The sequence below is a fragment of the Helianthus annuus genome, chromosome 10 (genome assembly GCF_002127325.2).
Source record: "Helianthus annuus cultivar XRQ/B chromosome 10, HanXRQr2.0-SUNRISE, whole genome shotgun sequence".
Lineage (NCBI taxonomy): Eukaryota > Viridiplantae > Streptophyta > Magnoliopsida > Asterales > Asteraceae > Helianthus > Helianthus annuus.
The window spans coordinates 4,544,272-4,558,393 of NC_035442.2; the positions used below are offsets into that span (position 1 = coordinate 4,544,272).

The window sequence follows — 14,122 nt, forward strand, 5'->3', positions numbered from 1 at the left end:
TCTTGCAGACTCTCCAAACCAATCTCTACTCCCATGCATGCTTCTCACGTCTTATCACCAGATGATAGCCCATTACTCGATGATCCTTCTCGCTATAGACAGACGGTCGGGGCTCTTCAGTACGCTACTCTTTCTAGTCTTGACATTGCATTTGCGGTTATTAAAGTCTCTACCAGTTCATGCATGCTCCCACTGAAAACCACTGGGCCGGAATCAAACGCAACTTACGTTATCTCAAGCCTTTTCTGATTCTCATTGGAACATTAATCATCAGGCCTTCTCTGACTGGCCTTCTCTGACTCTGACTGGGCTGGTTGCCCAATCGATCATCGATCCACGGGGGATATGCTATCTACTTAGGCTCGAATCTTATTTCATGGTCTGCTCGCAAGCAGAGAACTGTCTCTCGATCCTCAACAGAGTCCGAGTATAAGGCGATTGAAGATACTGTTGTAGGGTTGATTTGGTTGAAGTCTCTTTTTCGTGAACTTGGATTGGATAGCACGTCACCAACACTTTGGTGTGATAATCTTGGTGCAACATATCTCACAGCTAATCCAGTCTTTCATGCTCGCACCAAGCACGTTGAAGTTGACTATCACTTTGTTCGTGAACAACCTACTCAGGGAAAACCAAATGTCAAGTTAATTTCTACTGACGATTAAATATCAAGTTCATTTCTATTGATGCCAAATTGCTTGCTGATATCTTTACAAAGCCCTTGTCTTCTAAAAGGTTTGAGTTTCTACTATCCAAGTTGCAGATTGCTAACCGCCCTGAACTTGTGGGGGTGTATTAGACTATGTCGGTTTAGATAATTAAAGTTCATATTGTCTAGGTACCAAAGTCTAACTGGCTTTCTTATATATTTGATAGTATTCTTTTATTATGATCAATAACAAAAAACACGATTCCTATTCTGATTCTTTGAGACGCTTTCAACTGTTTTTAAACACCCTTGCATACTATATATTATCCGATAGAAATCTTCAATTTATATAGATATACATACACACTTATGGTGCTGCAAAATTCTGGTAAACATAGATTTTATATAATATAATCTCAACTAATTACGAAACGCAACACATACAGGCGGTAATAGTTTTACAGGGAAAGGAAATTTAGGCATGAATACATACAGGAAATCGCAGACAATTAACAGAGTTAATGCAGCTTTCGCAAAATATTAGTGATTTTTGATGTGTTGAGCGACTTCAATTTGGAGAAGACAAAACCTGCCTTCGGTGGGTTTCCATCGATGAGAGAATTCTCGTATATTTCTTTGCATTCTTGTACAACCTAGTTTTGGGACGAGAATAAAAGTGTTCTTTAAGCGTTAGGACACAATTTAAGTTCAACAAATATAACGCACAGAACTAAGACAATTTATATCAGGTTAACAACACCAAATAGTATTAAACTTGACACGTAGCACGGGGACTCCATTTATGTGGTCGTACCCGTATCAGGTACTTGTCGGGGACGGAAACACCATGGGTACTCGTCGGGGACGTTTCCTAGACGTTTCCAATGTCGGGGACGTATCTGGTAGAAGTATCCAGCCCGTTTCCATTTAATTTTAGGGTTTTAACCTTTCAAATTCCACAACCGGCCATTAAATAAATAAACCTATCATATTCGGCTTCTCTAATCTCTAAACTCTCAAGTCTCATCATCTCTAATTCTCTATCGATTGCCGATCTCTAACTAGATGAACCGGAATTTGAAAATGATTTGATTATTGATAATTAATTAGCTTTGGAAGATGTAGTATTTTTGGAATTTGTTTAATATATTTTTATTTTTTTATATTTTTTAATGCCGTACCCGTATCTTGAAATTTTGTGTTGTGCCGTTCCTCGTTCCCGTATCGTCCCCGTACCCTGATCTCATACCCGTTCCGGTGCTACTTATACAAAACATGAAGTTTGAACCCGTTATATGCCAACCAAAATCTACTCGTCGAGTACAAACTTGGAGTGAGTATGAACTATGAAGTGTATTCACGTGTTTACTTGTGTATGCGTCGATTCAGGTTTATAAATTATCTTCAAACGGGTAAAATTATATAAGATTTAAGCCAAAAGTAGCCCAAAGAGTAACTTTAACGCATAAACCTCCTAATTCAATTTTATCAACAAAATTAGATTGGGGTAAATTACTTTTTGAGTCCCTGTGTTTTAGTGGTTTTAACTAGTTGAGTCCAAAAGCAAAAAGTTTAACGACCCGAGTCCCTATAAGCATTTTCATTAACCATTTGAGTCCTTTTGGGTCCAAATTTTAACCTTTTGAGTCCAATTTTTTGGACTCGAATCGTTATAAAATGAACAAAATTGGACTCAAAACGTTATAAAATAAATGGCTAGGGACTCAGGGCGTTAAACTTTTTGATTTTGGACTCAAGTGGTTAAAACCACTAAAACACAGGGACTCAAAAAGTAATTTACTCAACTATTAATAAGAAAATCATACTTTTGAACAAAATTTTCAACCTGTAATTAAATTACCCATTTTAACCTGTAACACAGGCTGGCACCCGCCCATTTCGCCACCTCTAAATCGGTAAGATACATACCTCCTTTGCATCTTTACGCGGTATTCCTTCACGCAGTCCAACAAGTTTCTCAACAACAATAGGCTGCAAACATCGTGAAAATTGCTTATAGATTAGCTGCTAAAATCCGCAGATAAATAAGCAAATTAAACAATACTTACTGGGCAATCAGGTTGATGTTCGAGAATGTTTGTGTAAACAAGAGTGAAAGTATCGGGGCTCTCGGCCGATGCAAGCTCTCTCAAATCAATCAGTATCCTCAGTCTGTTTTCAACTTTCTGCATGCACCAAATCATAAGTTTTGACTTTTGAGATTCAGAATCAAACACTTTTATGTTCGATTTTTTATAATTTATAAGTAACTAGTATTTTGCCCCGCCACGCGTTGTGGCAGCGTCAAAACTTAAAGTAACTCGAACTTATACCGTCAAATATTTGAACCGACTCATTTTCAAACAAAATTTAAGTCAAAACGTAGACCAACTGAAAACGCACATGAAAATATGCATGAAAACGTATTATATATGACCGACTCATTACCGAGAAAATTTACGTCGAAACGTAGACCAACTTAGAAATCAGCACATAAGAAAATAGTGTTTTTTAAGTAAAAGCATGGTACCACATGTTGCAACGGAGTCGAAACGTAAAGTAACTCGAATTTATACCGCCTAGTTAAAACATATTATATTTGACCCGACTCGCTTTGAATAAAACGTAGACCAACAAAAAGCGTACATAAAAATAAGCATGAAAACGTTTTATATTTGACCCACGTACATAAAAATAAGCACGTAAAACTCGAGGGGGGGGGGGGGTCAAAATGAATTTTACAAAGTTTTTAGAAAGTTGAGGGGGTGTAAGTGGCAATATTAAAAGTTGAAGGATTGAATACACACAAAAAAACATGGCTGGCATTATTGTAAATATGACAAAGAAAAACAATAAAAATAGAGGTGGTATCTTAGGTACTATTCCTAAGAGCCTAAGACACCCTCTTTTGTTATATTAATAAAATAATAATAATAATAATAATAATAATAATAATGAATGTGCTAATTATGATTAGAATAATAATAATTTAAATCTCTAAAAAATAAGATTTAGAAGGTTGTGCGCGTTTGAAAAAAGAGGTCGAAATTTCCACCTCTACCTAACTTACGTTAACACTTATGTATTCCCTGAAGAAATCCATAAGAACCTCTTCATCAAGTCTCATCCGTTCAATTGTTTCCTCCTTGATGTAATTTTTCTACAATAAAAAGTAATTTTGACATTTTTATTTACATCCTGAAGAAAATAAGCTTTAAAATAGTTTGCACAAGTGTGTTTCGATGCAAAAATATTTCTTTAGAAACCTGAGACATAAGATGGTCAATGTAAACAATGACCGTTTGTTCGAGACAGGATTCAACAAATCGCCTAAATGATCTTTCTTCAATATACCTGAGGATCATCAACAGAAAACACATGACCAACAAAAATATAAAGTTATTGTTTTATTTTGAGTAAAATGTCATTTTCGTCCTTGAGGTTTGGCTACTTTTGCGACTTTCGTCCAAAGGTTTGTTTTTAGGCATCTGGATCCAAAAGGTTCGAAATCTTGCCATTTTCATCTAACTCGTTAACTCCATCCATTTTTTAACGTTAAGTCATGGGTATTTTCGTCTTTTTAGACATTTTTTTGTGACGGTTAAAGGGTTTGGGTGGGGAGAAAGTCAACAGAGGTGGATGTTTATTTCTTAAGAGTGTTTCTTATTTTAATAAAAACCGTCTAAAAAGACGGAAATGCCCCTCATTTAACGGAAAATATGGATGGAGTTAACGAGTCGGATGAAAATGACATTTTACTCTTTTCTTTTTTATGAATGTTAAAACTTGAAAACTTACATCTTCACATCCGTAAAATAATCACCAAATGTTGCCACTAGGTATTCAGTAACCTGTCCTTCACTCCATTCTTCACACAATTAAAAATATTCATAATTCCATAAAAAAAAAGAGAAAATCAAAAAGTAAAGTGATAACTGATAACAATTTTATATATATATATATATATATATATATATATATATATTGTTGACGAGTGATGATGAATAGTAACTTTATTTTTATAATAATATATAGCTTTTTTATTATTTATTATTTAATATATTATAATAGTTTATTATTATATTTACTTTTAATGATATATTTTTTATTTTTTTCCTTTTTTAAAAACATATATTTCCTTTACCATTTTTAATAATTGTTTTTTTCTTTTTTAGAACATATATTAATTTATCAATTACTTTGATACTTCTTTAATAAATTTACGTTTATAACTTTTTTCTAAAAACTTAAGTACGTAGTTGTACTTAATTTTTTCTCTGACACTCTGTTATAAGTTTTGTTAAAAGCGAAGTTGTACTCAAAATAAAATATTTATTTGGTATCATAAAACGGTACGATAATAAACTAAATCGTTCTAATGGTTTGGCTTTATAAACAACATTCTTTATTTTCAAATCACGTTTGTTTAACATTATCATTTACTCGGTTTCGCCGCAACGCGCGACGTAAAAAAAACTAGTATAATAAAAAAATTACCTTTATGATAAAGTTTGACCAGTAATTCCTGCACTCCTGGATCATCAAATATGACATTGACGGTTTGAATTACAGCTTCCTAAATCAATTAGAATTAGAAAAGATTAATATATTAAAATTCTGCACAAGGCTAACATAAATACATAATAGTGTGATAATATATATACCTTTGCAACCTCCAGAAAGCCTTTACAGGTGTCTTCAAAATTAACCTGTTGCAAAAGTCAAAGCTGTAAGTTTGACCATAATCAGAAACGATAATCCTTTGACTTTTCACGTAAAATATAACCTGCTCCGCATAATTTTCTGTAAGGGCTTCAAGAGTGCTAGAAGCTAGCTCCATAGCAAGATCATAACAACGCAAATTATTGTTTATCTGTCATAATGAAAAATTATAGTGGATTTAAACGTCTGTTTGATTTTACGGTAAGTTAAAGCAAGTTATGTATGTTATAAATAAACATAGAAAGCTGCTAACCATGGCACATATTGGTTCTAAACCAATCTCAGAAGCAGGTTCTTCCAGTCTCTTTTTTTCAGCCTCTTGGAAATCAATCATTACCTAAAATAAATTATTAAATAAGTTGTATTCAGATTTAATTTATAATAAATAAGTCAACTTATTTTCTGGAGATACCACTATCAAAACTTACTTTTTTTTATATTTGTTCTATTGCAAGTCATTTTATATAATACGTTTGTCAAGACACCATTATATATACTATAAATATGCTATTTTGTCAACATCAAACAACTTTACCCCTCAACTTTAATAATGACATGTTTAACCCCTCAACTTTAATATTGACATGTTTAGCCCCTTATGTAAGCCCCACATCGGTTGAGGAGGAGAACGAAGCCTTCCTTGTAAGGGGGGTGGAAACCTTCTCTACCAAGACGCATTTTGCCTGGGCGAGCAACTCGTCGGGTAAAAACAAAACTGTGAGTTCCCGATGGGCAACCCATCGGGGGCAAAGTGGACAATATCTTGGCACGGTTTACTTGGGCTGTTACAATTATGGTATCCGAGCCAGGGGCCGGGGCTCCCTAAGGGGGGTGGAGATGTAAGTCCCACATCGGTTGAGGAGGAGAACAACGCCTTCCTTATAAGGGGGTGGAAACCTTCTCTACCAAGACGCATTTTGCCTGGGCGAGCAACTCGTCGGGTAAAAACAAAACCGTGAGTTCCCCGATGGGCAACCCATCGGGGGCAAAGCGGACAATATCTTGGCAAGGTTTACTTGGGCCGTTACACGTTACACCTTAACTACATCAAACAACTTTAGCCCCTCAACTTTAATAATAAACAACTTTAGCCCCTCAACTTTAATAATGACATGTTTAGCCCCTTGATCAAAACAACTTTAGCCGCTCAACTTTAATAATAAACAACTTTAGCCCCTCAAGTTTAATAATGACATGTTTAGCCCCTTCAATTTAATAATGACATGTTTAGCCCCTTAACTAAAGCATCAAACAACCTTAACCCTCACAATTTGCTTATTTATATCTACATTTCAAACCCACTGGCCGCTATGGAGCGCGGGTGATAGCCCACTAGTTTCATATAAACTTACTTCTGGTTTCTGATTAAATAGTACAACATATTATTTTTGAAAAAAAAAATAGTTTTGATTTTGTATATACCTGAATGATGGACAATGCAATTCTGTATAACATGACTTCTGTACTATTTTCTCTAACGATTTGCACTTGTTCTCCAAGGATTCTAAATAAGTCAACAGCAGCTGGGGTATAAAGCTTCCCGTCGTCTGTTGACTTTGGTTGTTGTACTTTATCAGCCTCGAGAATATTCATATACCATTTCTGAAAACAATTAAAACAAAAAAATCCAAAAAAAAAACAAGTATCAGTAACATAACACTATCATGATATCGTTCTTTTCTGATAACATATTTACAAGTTTACCCTTGTTGTTGCTTGCATTCTCTCAACATACGAATCCATTAGGGGATCCATTGCACCACTTTCTGAAACAACTTGAGCTAATGATTCATCAACTCCAAGTGCAATAAGGTTTTCTTGGTACTCAACCACCCACCCAGTTACCTGATTTTATTATTATTAATAATAATAAATAACAACAACAACAACAACAACAATAACAATAATAATAATAATAATAATAATAATAATAATAATAATAATAATAATAATAATAATAATAATAATAATAATAATAATAATAATAAAGTCAGATTAAGCATGAAATGATAATATAGAATTACATAAAAAAAAGCCAAAATTACCTTTAAGATTTCGATATTTGTAATATCATTAGCGCGATCACTCAGCAGTCTTAGCCACTGAATAAATCTCTCTGTGTACAGATTTACCATGAGCTGGAATATTTCATATCTACAAGAAAAATAATTCGAATTAGAAAATAGCTAAAATCTGCTCAAGCAAAAAATCATAGTGCAACCAAAAATAACTGAAAGATTGAAATCAAATAACATAAAGATATATATATATATATATATATATATATATATATATATATATAAAAAGAAAAAAAAGTAACCTTGGAGGAAAACAAGGAGCCACATAATCATATATATCTCCGAGCTCTTCCCCAATCTGTGAATAATTTACGAATAAATACTCAGCTGGCAACTTTTAACCTCATTTTTAACAAGAGCTAAACCGATGACATACCTTTTTAGCCTCCTCTATTGCGCCTTTAAGGTTTTCAAAAACATTCTGTCGCAAGAATATTGTTATAATTATATGGTAAAAATATACGAAACATGATTGCATAAATAGGTTGAATAAGTACTTCGGATAAAAGTTTGCTAAATCTTTTTTCAACAGCTTTTGTTATTTGCTCATAACATTTATCTTTGTAGCCTTTTCCCTGTTTTGCCTTTTGCACTGCTGAGTTTTTAGAAGATGCATTTGCAGAGGTAGATTTTCTGCATTTAAGGGTCGAACGAAATAACATTTAAGAAAAAGTATAAATATATAATCATGTTAATTAATGGGTGAATTTAATTTGATAACGATCATACGTACTTGCCAGCTCTGTTAGGATTTGCTATTGATGCCATTGCACCACCACCTTCAGCCTCAGCAGCTTCTTCAGCGATTTGCTCATCGAGAATTTCTTGCATTTCAACAACCCTACAAGTATAGTGGAAATATCAGGTACATTGGTTTCAGACCATAGTTATTAATAGCGAGTATAGCGCCCGCTATAGCGAATAGCGTAGCGTAGCGCTCATGTGTCTCGCTATATAGCTGGTAGCGACAAATAGCGGTAAATAGCGTGATTTTTGTAAAATTTTTAGCTTTTTATATTTTTTTTGGTAAAATATACATACAATTTTTTTCTGAAAATTTCTTCTAGTGTATCGCTAAACATGAAATAGCGCCCGCTATTTGATCGCTATCGCTACGTAGCGTATAGGTAGCTTGTCGCTATCGTCCGCTATTCACTATTGACAACTATGTTTCAGACAAAACAGATTTCTAGAAGAGTCAATAAACTGTATCGAAATAACATCAAGATTGTTGAATAATAATAATAAACACACCTTAAAGCACGTACGAGTGTTTGCGGGCTGCAATTAAGACACAACAGTTACAATCGAAAAACATATCAAAAGAACAAACGCATTTAAAACTTTCAATTTAGAGATTATAAAATCTGATAGCATGGTAACCTTTCTTTAGCAAGGTCAAAGAAGTTGGAAATATGTGACCATAACGTCTGCTCGAATGTCTCCCATGTCCGATCTACTTCTTCAAAATATTCTCTGTAATGATTTTCACGGTAAAGATGTCAATCACATAGCCTTTTTGAAAATCATCAAATATATAAAAATTAAGAGTAAAATGACATTTTTATCCATGAGGTTTGGCCAGTTTTGCGACTTTGGTCCAAAGGTTTGTTTTTCCGCATCTGGATCCAAAAGGTTTGAAATCTTGCCATTTTCATTTGGCTCGTTAACTCCATCCATTGTTCTCTGTTAAGTCAGGGGTATATCTGTCTTTTTTGCTAACTTAAAGGGCAATTCGGTCATTTTCACTTTATGTAAAAAGACCGAATTGCCCTTTAAGTTAACAAAAAGACGGAAATACCCCTGACTTAACGGAGAAAAATGGATGGAGTTAATGAGTTGGATGAAAGAGGCAAGACTTCGAACCTTTTGGATCCAGATGCGGAAAAATAAACCTTGGGAAGAAAGTCGCAAAACTGGCCAAACCTCAGGGACGAAAATGACAATTTACTCTATAAACATTAAAAATCAGTGAATTTGGTTCTGACCTTAGTCTGCCAACCTCCTCTTTATGAGATCCGGCAGCCGCTAATGCAAACCTCCTCTTTCCATCAAGAGCTGTTAACCTCTAAAAATAATAAAAAAGAAAAAAAAAACTAATAAATAATCAAGACATCATGTTTCAAATATAAGATTAACTTCTAACGCTGTGTAACAGTGCATTCCTACCTCATATGTGTTGATGAGCTCTTTATCGTCACTTAAAGAATCATGCGCTGCAGCAGCTTCAACAGAAATTGACATCATCCCTTCTACATCCTAATAGTGACATTAATTTTATTTTTATTGTTAAAGAAATAAAAAAAGAAAGCGCTCCATGATTAGCCATTTTAGATGTGTACCTTCAATGTGGTGTTTAAGTTATTCCGCGCATTGCTAAGAAGCTTAATCTGGTCATGATTTTCAATTAACGTTTGGCATTCTTGACATAACCTGATTAAGTAAAGCACTATGCTTAGTCTAAACGTCAACTGCATATATCCTATTTGAATCAAAAGACATATAAAAAGTTAAAAGTGATTTCATGTGTCATCAAATGTACCTCTCGATACTAACAAAGTTCTCACGGAGATGATTTACTGTCTTCTCAGATGAAGCAAGTGCTTTTAGGCCAGCTTGTGCTTGTTCAACCTGTAAACAAAATGCATAAATCTAATTAATCAAATTCATAAATGGCAATAGAACTAAAGTTTATTCTTTCTGCAGAAACAAGATTTACCTGTTCGGCCACCATGGTGCTAAGTTGTGCATCATTTGCCTGAAATAACGTAATAAAAAGGTTAAGTGAAAGCTATTTCTCTTCATCGCCAACGAAACATTAACACAAAAGCACTCAAGGTCGTAATTTGATGCTGACTTTTGCTCCAACTTAAATTAACAAGTGTAAAGGTCGTAAATTTACACAAGAGAGGGTTCAAGATAACCTGTTGACGTGCAATGTAATCTGCCTTGATTGAAGAAATGGATAGCAAAAGCTCAGGAAGAGGCAAGAGCTTCGCAACCTCGCGAACTGCAGATTCCTTAGCTTCAATTCCTAAATCTTCGACCATCATCTTGCCTGAAATTATAAACGTTCAAAAAAAATCAACGTGCAGATTGAATTAACCAGTGGCAGATCCAGGATTTTTCATGAGTGGGGTGAAAAACGAACAGGTCAAAACAGGCCATTCATTATGTAAAAGAAAGATACTAACAATTAACAAATGACCTAAATGCATACCCCAGAACCAAAAGACAAATTTTTAAATGTGCAACTTCTTTAATTTTTGATTTTATCACATAGTTGTTAAAAGCCATCGCCTCTTCCGCCTAGGCCCAATTTCCTAGCTAGGCAAGGCAATTGCGCCTTAAGTCAAGGCAATTGCGCTTTAATTATTCAGGTGATGGTTCATGTGCAGGTTCCGGCGAGATTCCTAGATTCTTGAGAGTTTTCGGTCAAATTCTCTAAATTATGGCAAGATTCTAGCTGGATTTCTACTTTTATCTAACGAAACTACTTTTCTACACTAATAAACTAGCATTTTCTAACGTTTGGTACTAAATAGATGATATTAAATGTTATATAATAGCTTTAGTTTATTTTATTTGAAGAATAGTATTAATTTTTATTATATAAAAACATTTTAACTTTTTTTTGTTGTACGCTTTTTTTTTCTCAGACCCGCGCTTTTTTTGCGCTTTGCGCATCGGCCCCAGGCGAGGCCTATGCGCCCGAGTGCGCCTAACGCCTTTAATAACTATAGTTTATCAGTTTGTTTGAAATACCTGGGTGATAATTTGGGTTCAGAATGTTGGTTTTTTCACTATGTGATATCGTAAACTTAGATTCAGGTTGTATCAAGATTTCACATTTATCATCTTCCGTTGCAGCTTAGTAGAACGAAATCCCTATCTTTCATGGTCTTTCATTGTGCCTTTTTATTATGAACGAAATCCCTATCTTTTAGTATAGTGCACTTAGTAGACTATACTTTTATACACCACGTCAGCACCTATCTCTCTTATTCTTAAACAATGTATATTCTCAGTTATGAATGCTTGAACCGTAAACTTTGTTCCTCATCTAAACCTCAAAGGTCATTTCCAATCACTTCATAACCCTTAAGTCACTACAATTCGTATGCAATTTCCAAATCATCAGATTAAGGCAGGGCCGGCCCGTTAGGCTTTCCACCCTAGGCGCGGGCCTAGGGCCACCAAAGAATAAGGGCCTCCATTTTTAGTAAGTTATTACATATAGTATGTGTGTTAAGGCCCAAATTAACAAATTAATTGCAAAATAAAACCAGTTTTCGATTTAAAAAAAAGCGGCTCACTTTTTAATTAAAAACTCCAGCTAAGCTAATATACATAATTGCATACATCGACGTATTAGTTATTCATTATAAAATCCTTCAATTAGAGCCACCATTATCATTGTTATTTCCCACCTGGCTGCTGCAAGCGAATCGCTGACCGTTACGACTTACAGTGATTTTAGTTTATATTCTTAGATGCATGTTCTTTTTTTTTGGTGAAATTATACAAATATAAAGGCCTTCACTTTGTATTTCGCTTAGGACCTCCAAAAACATTGGAACGGCCCTGGATTAAGGTGTCAAACATTACTAATTCATTAAGTCATTACAAACCTAAAATTACTTTAAAACAACAATAAACACCAAAAACACTTCTCAATCGAGTAAACAACATATAAACTCCCAAATTCATCATAAATCACTTCATAAACCCTAAGGTGTCAAACATTACAGAATATAAATAACTCACCAACTCATTCCAAACCTAAAAACACTTTAAACAATAACAACGAAACACCAAAAACACTTCTCAATCGAGTAAACAACAAATAAACTCCCAAATTCATCGTAATTGTTTTAATCACTTCATAAACCTTGATCACTTCATAACCCTAAGGTGTCATACATTACAAAACATTACTAATTCACTAAGGGGTTGTTTGTTTACCTCTTAATGAGGCTCTTAATGGTTCAGACCTCTTACTGGTTCAGCACTTAATGGTTCAGACTGTTTATTTCACGAGCAGATGTCTGAATGGTTCAGACATTTGCCTCTGAATGGTTAAGCATTATACAGAGTCTAAATGGTTAAGACCTCTAATCTGAATTGGTCAGACATTTGCCTCTGAACGGTTAAGCATTATACAGGCTCTTAATGGTTCAGACCTCTTACTAGTTCAGCAGTAATGGTTCAGACCTTGTACTGGTTCAGCACTTAACCATTCAGATGTTGCCAAACAGCCCCTAACTCATTACAAGCCTAAAAACACTTTGAACAACAACAACAAACTCCAAAAACACTTCTGGATCATCATAAATCACAAATAAACTCCCAAATTCATCATAAATCACTTCATAAACCCTAAGGTGTGAAACATTACAAAACATTACTAATTCACCAACTCATTTTAACCATAAAAACACTTTAAATAACAACAATTAACACCAAAAACACTTCTCGATCAAGTAAACAACAAATAAACTCCAAAATTCATTACAAATCACTACAAATTAGCCAGCAAAATTAGATCACAGCACATACATCACACTGAACTCGTGAAATTTGTAGTTCATCAGATCTTATATGTAGTGCAATTGTGTATATATATATCGATGTTGAAACCTAGATTTGAGTCAAATTGAGGGCGAACTAGTGGAGTATATAGCAGCAGGATCTGAAATGATTGTAGATTAAAGATAAAGAAGATAACGGATTGAAGAAGAACTTACTTTTTTGAAATTGCAGAGATGTGAACGGTTAAAGACAGAGTGTTGGAGAAGAAGAAGAAGAAGAAGAAGAAGAAGAAGAAGAAAACTTGATAGCTGTGGACTTTGTTGAGTTTTCACCGAGTTGATCGAGTTAACTCGGTTTCATTTTTGTGGTTTTTTTTTTCTTTTTTGATTTTCAATAGAAGTCTACTTTTCAAAGAATCTTTACATATAGAGCTATCTATTTTTATTTTTTACCCGGAATCTGACCCGAATTTGAAGCCACTAAAACCCGAAATAGAGAATATCCGAGAAATCCATACTTAACCTGGTTAGTCAGAATTTTACGTGGGTTGATTAATGGGTCACTTTTTTCTAGTAAAAACCAAACAACTCAACTGCAAAACACGAAACTCAAAAAGAAATTGAACATTTATTGTCTTTTTATCGATGTAGTATATTTGTAACATTAAGTTTTGAAACTTTTGAATATTATTACGGAGTATATTATATATTACATATTGTCAAATGATGTGTTGAATTTTGATGATATTTTTAGCAGTAATATGAACTTTAATGATATTTTATAAATAAAAAAAAAACATCTTTTTTTTTTCATTTTACATCTAGACCCGAAAACCGAATAACCTGGACTTTAAATGGACCGGTTATCAGGTCACTTTTTACTAGTCAAAAGCCCGAACAACCCGGCCTAAAAAACCGAAAAACACCCCTAGTCACGTGTCAACGCCGTATTGTTTCTCAAAAAAAAATTTAATCATAAATGTTTTTTTTATTTTTTTTAAATCGGATTAATATCATAAGATGACAACATTGTTTATTTTAAAATCTTTAGCTTAATACCTGTCTTACTATAAAAATGACCAATATTTTTTATTAGATTATATCCGCTAAATTTGTCCAAATAATTCTTAAAACTTATAATT

At 34.0% G+C, this 14,122-nt stretch overlaps 1 protein-coding gene across 3 annotated transcripts; it reads right to left on the bottom strand.

Annotated features, from left to right (window-relative positions):
• Window positions 1–1,032: 1,032 nt before the first annotated feature.
• LOC110883842 (exocyst complex component SEC6) lies at window positions 1,033–13,371 on the bottom strand. Of its 3 annotated transcripts, none has more exons than XM_022131492.2 (26): window positions 13,197–13,371; window positions 10,374–10,507; window positions 10,169–10,207; window positions 9,992–10,080; window positions 9,792–9,882; window positions 9,619–9,708; window positions 9,438–9,517; window positions 8,833–8,925; window positions 8,704–8,730; window positions 8,183–8,290; window positions 7,947–8,082; window positions 7,826–7,870; window positions 7,692–7,747; window positions 7,417–7,525; window positions 7,076–7,216; window positions 6,794–6,973; window positions 5,625–5,708; window positions 5,436–5,522; window positions 5,314–5,358; window positions 5,147–5,225; window positions 4,448–4,517; window positions 3,916–4,003; window positions 3,720–3,809; window positions 2,719–2,835; window positions 2,579–2,641; window positions 1,033–1,302 (listed from the first exon to the last, which is right to left on the bottom strand). In XM_022131492.2, the coding sequence occupies exons 2-26, from the start codon at window positions 10,500–10,502 to the stop codon at window positions 1,168–1,170; spliced, it is 2,271 nt and encodes a 756-aa protein (XP_021987184.1). In that variant the 5' UTR covers window positions 10,503–10,507; window positions 13,197–13,371; the 3' UTR covers window positions 1,033–1,167. The 3 variants fall into 3 exon arrangements, with proteins under 3 accessions (XP_021987184.1, XP_035834955.1, XP_035834956.1); XM_035979062.1 differs by having other exon boundaries at window positions 10,374–10,513; window positions 13,197–13,323; XM_035979063.1 differs by lacking the exon at window positions 13,197–13,371 and adding an exon at window positions 13,009–13,026.
• Window positions 13,372–14,122: the final 751 nt, after the last annotated feature.